This window comes from Malaya genurostris, chromosome 2, assembly GCF_030247185.1.
Source record: "Malaya genurostris strain Urasoe2022 chromosome 2, Malgen_1.1, whole genome shotgun sequence".
NCBI lineage: Eukaryota > Metazoa > Arthropoda > Insecta > Diptera > Culicidae > Malaya > Malaya genurostris.
The window spans coordinates 343646928-343659000 of record NC_080571.1 but is presented as its reverse complement, the minus strand read 5'-3'; the positions used below and the strand labels follow the sequence as shown (position 1 = coordinate 343659000).

At 38.1% G+C, this 12073-nt stretch overlaps 2 protein-coding genes across 2 annotated transcripts; both read left to right on the top strand.

Moving 5' to 3' along the window:
• Positions 1-373: 373 nt before the first annotated feature.
• On the top strand, positions 374-1130 carry LOC131431900 (adult cuticle protein 1-like). The gene is made up of 2 exons (XM_058597852.1): positions 374-530; positions 590-1130. The coding sequence occupies exons 1-2, from the start codon at positions 525-527 to the stop codon at positions 965-967; spliced, it is 384 nt and encodes a 127-aa protein (XP_058453835.1). The 5' UTR covers positions 374-524; the 3' UTR covers positions 968-1130.
• A 7476-nt stretch (positions 1131-8606) lies between these two features.
• LOC131428019 (uncharacterized) lies at positions 8607-9291 on the top strand. The gene is made up of 2 exons (XM_058591653.1): positions 8607-8704; positions 8771-9291. The coding sequence occupies exons 1-2, from the start codon at positions 8699-8701 to the stop codon at positions 9209-9211; spliced, it is 447 nt and encodes a 148-aa protein (XP_058447636.1). The 5' UTR covers positions 8607-8698; the 3' UTR covers positions 9212-9291.
• The last annotated feature ends 2782 nt before the right edge of the window (positions 9292-12073 follow it).

Here is a 12073-nt window from a genome sequence, read left to right as displayed (position 1 = left end):
TCCTTGCCAGTGTAGGGATGAATCACAGCGGCATCAACATCCGCGGAAAGCTCATCTCTGCCAGTGCCGATCCCTGTTCTCTAGATGTTTCAATTAGCTAATTAATGCATTATGTCGTCATCCAGTTGATGAATTGATCTCACGGGTTATGTGCTAATTTATGCATATATTCAGAGCCGCATTAGTTACCTCCCTCATGCGAATCTAGATCAATTGCAGTTGCCTATCACGAAACAAGGGATTCAATCAAGGGGTGTCTGATGAAATTTTTCTCGGACTTGAGCAATGGCCTACTCGGATTAGAGGTCTTGATTTTAATTAATTCTACTCGTACCATTCCTTTGGCGACAGACGACGGGTCTTCTCGGTTTGCCTTTCAAAGATGGAAATCCTTTGCAGTAGTCTAGTAGTATTTCAGTAGTATTTCAGCACTATATAAGTGGACAGATGAGTTCTGGTTGCCATCATAGTCGATTGAGCTTCCGCGTTTGAAGTTAGTCCTGTCGAGTCCGAAACTGCCCAACATGAAGGTTTGTTCGAAACATTAGTGAAATTTAAAATTGAAATTTTAATAAGTTTCGTTTTATAGTGCTTCGTTGCCTTAGTGATCGCTGCCATTTCGATGGTTACCGATGGCGCCGCTGTTCCATTACTCTATGCAGCCGGACCGATTGCCATACCCGCTCCGGCCGGTTTGGCCATTCCCGGTGCAACCGTTGTCCAATCGAATCCTGCTCTAGCGCATCTTTTGCCAGCGCCCGGTGCAATTGCGGTCGATGTTTCCGGAGTTCCATCGGTGGTCGTAGCTCACGCCCCAGTAGCCCCAGCCGTTGTCGCAGTGGCCCCAGTCCCGGTCGCTGCTACTTCCGTTTCCGCCACACGAGGTGCCGTTCACGTTGCCCCTCTACCGGGACATTCGGTTTCGCAGCAACAACTGAACTTGGCCCCTGCCCCAGGATCGGTGTGAAGGACCTAGGATCGGATGAATACCTAAATCATAATGTCAAAGTTGATTTTCATAAGAGAACGTGTTGAAACGGAACATGTGTACAGTGCTGAAAAGTTTACCAGAATACTCTATTGTAAAATAAAGTGCAAACTGAAAACCTGAGAGGGGTTGGAAATAAAAATGGTGTTGAGCTTTATTATTCTTCCGCGACGAACTCTATAACTTTTCCATCAAGACCACTCCAAACCGTTCAGCACAGAGATGTGGGGACATCAATTCAAATTGAACAACCATTCGTTTAAAAATACTCATTTTCCAGTAATGAGTACAAAGTATCAAAGTATTTGCTTTGATTTGTATCTAACGGTAAACTTGTGCGGCATTTCTCCGTTAAATGAGCGCAAGCGAAATAACGATTAATGCTATTAATTGCTATTAATGCTGATTGAGTGGCAGCGAGACAATCTTTACTAGAGTGAACAGGTTTGTGTGCAAGAGTAAAGCAAAATGAATATTATTGACGAGGATGCAGAATTTTATTTTAATTATGTTAATAATCTAGCAGACTCTGAAAGAAGAACAGTGGGTTTCCCGACGCACATTGAATAAGTTGATTTTAACAACAAAATTTCCAAAATATCTATAAAATTAGTTAAAATTGAGAATTTACTCTGCTGAAAAATACTCTTATTTTTTGAGAATGTGTTTAGTTGGCGAATATCCTGGACACAAACCAGCAATATTTCAATCACAAAGAAAACAAAAATGAAATTGGTTTTATTGACAAGTTTATTAGCCAAAAACTAATAAGAAGTGTCAAAGCAAGACAATCCATTAAAAAGCTAAAAAGGGCAATCTTGTTGAAACTGCTTGAAAATTGTTTTGAAGTTTTTCGCATGTGTTCGATATAACTTTATTTAAATTTCTAAACCGATATATAAAATGTCATAAACTGTTAGTGGAAATCATTTTTCTTCAGAATTTGTGCGCACTTGAAGCGATTGTGCGTAATAGTGTTTTTATGCGGAACAGTGAAGTGAATTTCGAATGTTTCACTCTAATTGAATATGTCAAATGTAGTTTTTTTGTATCTTCAAACCTTCCGAGCTGCGCCGTCCGGTGTACTACTTGTATTCGGTATACATTTATTGTGGTTGAAAACAACGTTTTATTTCTCTAATTCAACTAAAAACTAATCTCTAATTCAACTAAAAAATCGGAAATGAAGTGTGCCTTAGCTAAGAAATGACAGCACGTTTAATTGGTGAATTTAACTAAAAAAATTTCCATTTCAACAAATATTTTATTATTATTAAGGGAATTAAAATTAAAAAATCTAAATTAGCAAAAGTAAGATTTTTTTAGTGGTCTCAAAAAATAACTAACTAAAATCAGAAAATCAACTAATTTTTTCGCCAAAATGCTGATTTCGGTCTTTCCGTGCAGTGATGCCAAGGCGTAGAAATCCAAAAAATAAAATTATTTTTTTCCTGCACTGTATTATTTTTCTGAATTCTCAGATAAGAGACGGATTACAGTTTAATGTATAAAATTTTTTGAATAAGATATAATCTCTCCATGTCCTCTCAAACATAGGGTATTTTAAGTTTTCTTTTCATCCTTCCATACAAAATATATGGCGCAATGAGAAATCACAGAAACAAGGACCAGACTTTTGTAACTGAAGTCGGTGTCAGTAAAATTTAAATAAACGGCTGTATGATAAATAAAATCAGAAAATTTATAACATACATAACATAAAACAAATATATAATATAATTCTATTTATAATATATCAGACTATTAAAGTTTCATGATTTTTGGTGAGAGTATCATTGCAGTACCGTTTTTCTAAGTATTGTCCATCGTTTTATACCACCACTAAGATTCGAATACCGCGTTTGAAAAATTCCTTTTCCTCAGATTCGACAAATGAATCGATCCAATTTTTGATGGTGTCGTAGTTTTTGAAGCTGACCTGACAAGTTATGCACCATGGATTCGAGCAAATGTCAACCGTATGGAACAATGTCAGGTAAAAAATGGCGGCTTGGGCAGAACTTTTCATTGCAGCGATTATAAAAATAAGCTGTAAAAGCTTTCGAAGCATGGAGTCTTGCATTATTATACTATGCCCTGAGGATCTTCATATTGCGACCGCTTTTCATGCAATGCTCTGTCTGAACGCATTTGAGTAGCTCATAATAAATAGCGCCCAGTTGATCCCACCACATGCACTTTTTATGTTTTCCGGAACTTTCTTGTAGTCCATATAAAAATTCCCAAATTCGAACCACGAAAACCACTTTATGCATGTTTGCTCAGCGTAATTTTTTTCGTCATTTTTCATTTAACGTAGTTTAATATGATACTTTAACATAATAAAAATCCACTGTTATTACTAAACCGGTAGTATTCAACCAAACTTAGCTTCCGCCGTTTTTTTCAAAATTAAAAGCTTTATTGCGAAAAAGTGTTTACAGATGTATTATTCACAGTATGAAGCAACCCATTTTTCCAACTATTAGAAGGATTGAAAATGTTGATCTGCCAGGCCGTGTGCCATCGAACGGAATATGTAGAAGTCAGAAGGGACGACATCTGGGGAATACGGCGGGTGGGGCAAGACTTCCCATTTCAGCGATTCCAGGTACTTTTTGACCACATTTGCGACGTGAGGCCGAGCATTGTCGTGTAGCGAGATGACTTTGTCTTATCGCTCTTGATATTGTGGCCGCTTTTCTTTTAGCGCGCGACTAAGGCGCATCAGTTGCGTTCGGTAGCGATCTCCGGTTTCAAGAGCTCTTCATCAAGCAATGCTTCTAGTTGTTCATCTTTGAAGGTTTCTTCTCTTCCACCACCATGTTTGTCTTCGACATCGAAATCACCATTTTTAAAAGTTGAAACCACTCCCGACACGTTCTTTTACTCAGAGCAGCATCACATCAAGTTTCTGAGAGCATTCGATGCGCTTCAGCTGCATTTTTTTCGAATTGTAACAGAAAAGTAAAACTTCCCGCAAATGGCGAGAATTGGGTACATAAACAGACATTTTCGAGCGTGAATAATACGAAAACAAGAACAACTGTCACCGAAACGGCGATGACAATTCGTTAGTGTGTACAGTACACTCACTTTAAAGGCATTATCATCTATGTATTTTGACCAGCCTCAGCCGGTACAGCCACCTAAAGACTGTCCCAGAAAGTATGGATGCAACCAAAACCCGCTGCCATTTCGCAATGGTTCAGAATCTGTCAATTTTTATGGCTGCGTCCTGTTGTTTACAATCTTCTCTAATCACTTGTTCAGTTGTTTATTCGTTTTCATTAGTTTGTGTCGAAACGCGTGGACTTTTAGCAGAACAACGTCGAAAAATTGTGTACAAATGGTGCACAGAACGCGGACTGTCATTGAGAAAGATAGCAAAAAATGCGAAATGCAATCAGGAAGTCCGGTGAGGATAACACCTTTGAGGATAAACCGAAAACGGGTCGAAAAAAAGGTCCTGCTAACCCTCAGTTGGATAAACGTATACTGAAGGCGTTCGAGCAAAAGAAGGAGGTTTCAGTTCGGGATGTGGCCAAAAAAGTGGGCACTTCGAAGTCAAATGTTCTTCGTGCTAAAGAACGTTTGAATCTTCGAACCTATAGGAAGCAGAAACAACGAAAACGTAGTCCGAAACAAGAAGCATCGATCAGGCCGAGGGTTCGAAAGCTGTACAATAGGATTCTTGCTGGAAATTTGAACTGCATAATCATGGACGACGAAACCTACGTGAAACTCGACTACAAATCCTTGCCGGAACCACAATATTTTACGGTGCGAGAAGAGCAAGTGTTAAACCAGTCCGAGACATCGATTGATGTCGAAAAATTTGGTAAGAAAGCTATGGTCTGGCAAGCAATTTGTAGCTGCGATAAGATTTCGAAACCCTTTATCACCACTGTTTCAATGAACAGTGGAATATACATTAAGGAATGTTTACAAAAACGACTTCTATCCATGATTTGAAGCCACAAGGATCCTGTTGTCTTCTGGTCAGATCTTGCTTCTTGCCACTACTCGAAATCAACGGTAGAATGGTATTCTGCCAAAAATGTCACTTTCGTCCCAAAAGACATGAATCCACCAAATTGCCCACAACTTCGACCAATTGAGGAATTTTGGGGCATTAACGAAGGCACATCTTAGGAAACATGTCTCGGCAGTCGAAATCATTCAACAGTTCGAAAAAGATTGGAAAAAGTGTCAAAACTTGTCGCCAAGAAGTCTGCACGGAATTTTATGAGGAACGTTCGCAAGAAGGTGCGCCAGCTAGTCTACAATGGCTAAGTAGCAAATGTTGAGAATAATATTCTGTTGTTGTAGTCTAATATTATCAGTATATCGAATAAAATTTGAATATCTAACACTTGTGGATTATTTATAGCAAGATCAAAGTGCGTCTATACTTTCTGGGGCAGTCTTTACCGTATAAATGTTTTAATTTCATCTGTGAGTAGTGTACTTTCGGACTGTTCATGTTAGTGTAATTAAAAACGGTGACCGCTTAAAAATTGGCTACTAAAGTGAAATGGTATTATTTATATTTTCATGAAAGTGCATCTGCAGCATTCGGCTTGTCAGCAACATTCTTGAAAACGGAATCAAAAAAGCTCGTCCAGCAAACCATTCTGCAAGTGTGCCCTGTGAACGTTTTGCTGGTGAATTCCCTCTTGAGAATTGTAATCTTTTATTGTTTTTTCTATATAATCTGTGAGTTCAGTGATAAAACTATTAGCAACTACTTAGGGAAAATTTCGTTTTTCAAGCGTGAACGATTAGCTACCCTTCCCGAAGAGACTAGAAGTTCAAATAACTGAATGATTATTTAATACAACATTTTCTGTTTTTATGCATAACTACAGTTAACTTTGCTAAGATTGTGTCATTGTTCAGTTGCACGAGTGATACCTCATTGAAACGTTTCATTTTGCTATTAGAGTGCATGCCATTGCTCAACTGTAACGTTTCATTGATCGTTTGTGGTACGTGTCTTTGCTGGGTGTCATTGCTAAACTGCCAGCACGATAAATAAAAAATGGCAGTTTAGTTAAAACAACAAAGTTGTACCAAATTTAAACCAATCAAATTCAGAAAAAAACAACTAATATTTCGCGATCGTTGACTTTTCGGTGTGGTGGCCGAGCAGCCGGGTTAACAATTCCCAGTGTTTTTCAGTGCAACAAAATTTTTCGGAGATGAAAGAATCAATTTCGAAAGACATAGACTTGTTCGAAACCTACCAGCGAAAGTCGTTCTCAAGTATGTTTTATTAAAATTGTAGGGTAAGAACTCCCTATTTCATCTCATTTGTAAGGACGTTACCTTAAAAACAAGATTTAGCCACTAAAATTACAATGATTTTTAAATATTTTCGCTTAATTCACCTTGCTCCACATTGAGATCTGATTCACATTCCTTGGAAATAAAAATAATATTCATAAAACAGCAAAAAACACTTATGACATGTTCACTACTCTGCTCCTAATTCCATCTCAAAGGTTTTATATTCATCCTATCGTTGGTCCTTTATTCATCCCATAAATTAGCAATGGCGACAGCAACCAAAATATTTACTATTACACTCTCAGGTTCAAAATGTCAGAATTTTTCATAAAAAGGACCTGATGCCAACTATAAGACAAGGCACGATATTTTTAGAACCAGTTTGGAATCAATTGAATTTTGAAAATTATTGGCGCGTTTTCGTTTCCTTTCGTTTTACATTTAAAATTTTATTGTAAGGTTAATCTTATGCAACCGTTTTGCAAACTCCTGTTGCCGTTGTACCGTCGATCAGAAATTACATTCAACGGAATTTTTCCTCACTTACTCTGCCCTTTTTTGGCATTGAAAACTTCACTGTATATTTTGCTTTGTTTCCTAGAACATAGGATATTATGATTGATGATTGCTACTTACGTGCACTAATTTTATCCATATTTAAGAAATTGTTACTGCTCAAAGCATAAACAATTCGTTTTTCTTCTGTTGTTGAATTTTAATCGTTCCGAAACGCAGTACGAAAATCTGAAACAGTAAATAGGAAGTTTAATGTATCGTTCCGGAATGATACTTCATGGGATGCAGAGCCAGCGATGCCATTTATAGAGATTTATCTGTATTATGAAGATGTTTGTATTCGCGTACTGATTTAATACATATTACCTAAACTCAATACAGATTTGTACAGGTTCACTAAAAGTAAAAAAATTATCTTTTCTCTTTGAGCATCTATTAGTATTTGATTGCAGTGCTGAGACAAAAGTTTATTAATCAACAGACAAATCACATATTGAAATGGAAGTCTGCTGTGCAGATATTTGTTGATGAACGCCGAAATACATTTATATTATGATTTTAAAGCGATTTGAGCTAATATTCATGGAAGTCGTGGCATCATGAAACATTTTCATACTAGATAAATATATATAATTCAATTGTTATTTAATATACTTTTGAGTGCGGCAATGATTTAAGGAGATATGAAGAATGATATTTGCATTACATTTTTGTAAAAAAATATTTCATTTTATTGATGAATATTTTTTATGCAAAGCAATGCAGATTTTCTATGAAAATATCTGGCATCTCTGTGCACAGCCGATGAAACGCACACACTCAACAGCGTAATATTGACATATATCGGAATGAAACCAGTGCAACTGGGTTTGCCACAATGGTTATTTGATTAGTAATTAACACGCTCTTTTTGGTAATATTCGAATCCGAAAGAGTTTTATTGAAATATAAATATCAATAATATTACTAAACTAATACCAAAAAATACTTATTGATGATAATTAAAAGAAGAAAAAAGAAAATTTGTTTATGTAACATTGTGAGAAAACTTAGCAACCTTGCGATACGAACTGAGATGAAAACAAAGCGCAATCAAGTTATTTAAGTGCAAATTTTCATCTCTTATTTTTGAAGACTTTCATTGCTTAACAGGTAATTTCAGAAGTCTTTAATCGTTGATTACACAAGTGTAAAGTAAACTTTACTAACTATATAGTCATCCAGCATTGAATAGTGGTGTAATTATGTGAAATAGTGATGATGTTTTGAGGCAAATCGATTAGTAAATATTCAGAAACATGATGAATTGTAAAACTTCAGACGAAAGTGGTTCCCAAATTTAAAAAGTTAGTTTATTTTAAATGAAAAAAGCTATCGCTGAAGGTTTTCAAACTATTTTTTTTCAATTGGAAAGTGTGGCAAAAACTTGAATAATTGTTTTAAACATTTCACAGTTTTGCTCAGGTACGTTGAAGGATATGATTCATGTTCAAAGTTATGAGATGGAAATTGGAGCTGAGATGAAATAGGGAGCCCTTACTCTAGTATAATAATTATCCTAGAGTTGAGGGTGTCAAGTGTCAAGGCATAATTTGTCGTTTTGCGATACGATCAAACGATCAACATGTTTCATTAAATGTGGACATTCATCTTACGCATGGTTGGATTCGTGCGTTGAGAATGGTTCGCCTGGCATGGAAGGTCGTGATCGTCAATTAACAAAATGATCGGAAGTAAGTGGGCTCGAACTAATTATGCCGAAAAAACAAGGTGGAATCCTTAACTATCAAGAATATAAATACTAAAGTTCTCCGGCAGTTACAGCACAGTTTACCGTGAGCTCTTCGAAGCATCAAACCAGTGTCTTCTCAAAAAAAACAAAAAAACGAACCATTTGTGAAAATGAAGGTAAAATTTTCACGGAGCTAACAACTGTGAAGTGATCTTATAAAAAGTACAATTTTTTTCCAATAGGCTTTCGTCGCTCTGATTTTCGCCTCATTGTGTATTGTGGCCCACGGATCGTACGCCCCGTCGGTGTGGCCTGCCAGTTCCCTCGGTTGGAACTCGTGGAACGGCTGGAACAATGGCTGGAATGGCTGGAACAGCTGGGATGATCACAGTTCGATCGCATGGCCAGCATATGGAGGAAACTCGTGGTCATCGGCAGCATGGCCAGCGGCTTCCCTCTACAACCAGGGCTGGAATGGATGGTACGCACCGAAGACCACCGTCGTTCAGGCCAACATTGCCAAAGTGAACCCATGGGGATTGCCTTGGGGATCGTACGGACTTGGCTACAACAACTATCTGGGAGCAGTTCCGGCTGCCAAGTACATTGCCGCCAACCCGGGATCGGTTCACGTGGCTCCACTCGTTAGCCACGCCATCAATCAGAAGCTGATCGTTGCCTAAGCATAAGTTCAGATACTTTCTTTTTTTTCATTTGCTACGATTGTGATATTGGATTGGAAATAAAACCGTTTTTAACATAAGTTCTTTGGTCCGCATTTACTACACTTACGAGGTTGAACAACAGGTTCGTTTGTTGAAATCCACCCACATTTTCGCTCGGCTTATGGCCACTGATTTTGGTCCAGGTGAGTCGGTATAAAAAAATGGCAGCAACACTCGCTGGGTCAGAAATGATGATGAAGCAATACAGAGAAATAAAATGTTCTGCAGCATTGTTGATCAAGTCCAAATAACACATGCTTTAAGCGATTGATTTAAGCTCCACTATCGAGCAGAAAGTTGTTGCCTTAGGTTTTGGTGTCTACAATTCGATCGGACAGGTTGGTGCCAGTCGGCTGCTCGGCAACTATTAACTGTTCGGCAGTTCGACAACGATTGCCCAAGATTGTTCAAAATGTTTGTATCAAACGGCAGTACTGACATGTGGCTTGAACAGTTGTTCTTGAGTTCGACGATTTTTGATCGTTTCGGGTGTAGAAATTATTTCAGCCACTGCACAGTAATTGCATTTGCTTGTTCTCGGTGATCAATTCTCGTTTCCCGGTCAGACTTCAGCAGTGGAAAATGAAATTCCTAAAAAAATGACATTAAAATGATAATTTCGATTTATTTACTCTGTGCATCAGTTTTCCGCATTCATTAAGATATAAGCGTTCAACTCGAGTTGACTGGTTTTATTTTTAGAGTTCGCGAAGCACGCGTCACTCTACCTTCCAAAACCAGTGCCACGATCGGACATATTTTTGTGGTCGGTAGCTGATATCTTTCCATCTTAGCTTGGTTAGACTGGAAACGGCGACCGCGTAAAGCTTAACTTGCAAGACCCTAGCCGGATTGATTAATAACAGGCGAGACTGATCGTGAACGCTCGCACACACACCCACAAACGATCATTGCTGTGAGGCACTATTTATGATAATAAGCATAGCGGTTCATGCTTTAACTGGATCGTACGCGGTTTCGTCAAGATCAATGTCACATACTGGCGGATTATTGACGGAAATAAGAAGAAAAAAACAGCGTAAAAGTCATGTCAATACATTGATACCGACAGTACTGAAATCTTCGGAAACTGTCACTTGAAAAAAAAAAAAGGCGGAAGGGTAATGTCAGAGACATAACTGGATAACGTGAATGCGCATACAAATCTTACATACTTTTTCCACACGGACTACTTGATTGTTTGTGTGAGTTTTACAAATTTTCAATGCAACACTTGCATAATTGTAACGATGCAATTAAGGGCTGAGGCCAGTGTGTTTTAGAGCGTTTTAAAGGGGCTATTTTCACGCTTCAAATCTGATTTTCTCAGAAACGGTGACGAATATCAAAAAACCCAATTGACAATCTCTTAGTAAATTAGTTTAGATTATTCTGTGAAAATTTTAGAATGATTCATTGACTTTAGCGGTCGGGAAAGTCTTTTTTCTGCAGGAAGAATTACATAGCTGAAAACGCCCTCTTTCAACTTGTTCATTGATTATCTCGCCTTCAAAAGCATGGATCAAAAATCTATCCTGACAATGGCTAGACAATTAAATTTAGATGCGATTAGTGCAGAAAAACATAGTTGTTGTCGCGATAAAAATGAAGTGAATGTTATTTTTATGAAGGTAAGTCGATTTCTAAGGCGGCGCCATTTTATCTGAGAGAGAAATAAAATCGGCTCAAAAAGGCTGCCAAACAAGCGGCAGCTTTCTTGGATTTTATGTGATGTAGTCAAACTTGTAACCGAAAATATCAAAACTTTCTTGGCCACACGGCCACATCGAGAGTCATTTTACACACTTGCGAGAGAGCATGGAGAGAACCGCGCCCGGGTTTGCGGTTCAATGCATAGGACGCTGGTCTTACAAGCCAGTTGTCGTATGTTCGAGCCCCGACCTGGAAGGATTCTTAGTGTCAGTAGGATCCATAGTACTAGCCATGCAATGATTCTGTACACTAAGAATCGGCTGCGAACTCTGTTGAAACAGAAAGGCTGTCCTCAGATCTTAAGGTGAAATGTAGTTCCAAAAAAAATGCGCGCAAATTTTTTACCGCTTGAATTGAACAAATCGTCGCACAAAGCATAACAGTCAAAACAGACACATAGAAGTCAGAAATATGTTCACTCATTGAGCGCAGCAGGCTTACCACACGCATTTTTTGGCTTGCAAAAAAAGGATTCTTTTTGATTCGTAGCAGATTTGTGAATATTCTACATTTTGAATATATCCTAATTCAAACTTTATTGCTATTGTTCACTAAGGAGTGTATCGAAAATAACCTATCCACATACATTTGTGTTGTACGCATTTGTATTTGTGATGGTTTTTCATGCTCAGATCACAGTATGCTGTGCGTTTGGCTGTGAGTTTTCCTTTGTTTACTTGTTTGTGCGGTTGAAATTCTGCGTTTTTTTTTCAATGTTGCGTAGTGAAAAGGAAGTGAAAATTAAGGTTCTGAACACGTGGCTAAGTGAGAAGGGTATTACTATGCGAAAATTGGCGAAGCGGATTGGAATTCATCATGCCAATGTTGAAACCATCATTAATAAGTTTGGGGAACACTATTCTTTGGATGAGCTACCAGGAAGTAAATCAATGTCAATACGTGATTTGGCAAAAAAGCAGGAACAAGTGTTGGAAGGATCAAGAGGCGAAATCACCCGAAGACCTACAAGAAGCAGAAAATCTCGAAACAAAGTGTACAACAAAAGAAGCGAGCAGCAACAGGGGCCCGGAAATTGTATTCGCGTCTTTTGCAGTGTCCGGATGCATGCATTTTGATCGACGATGAGACTTATGCAAAGGAGGACTC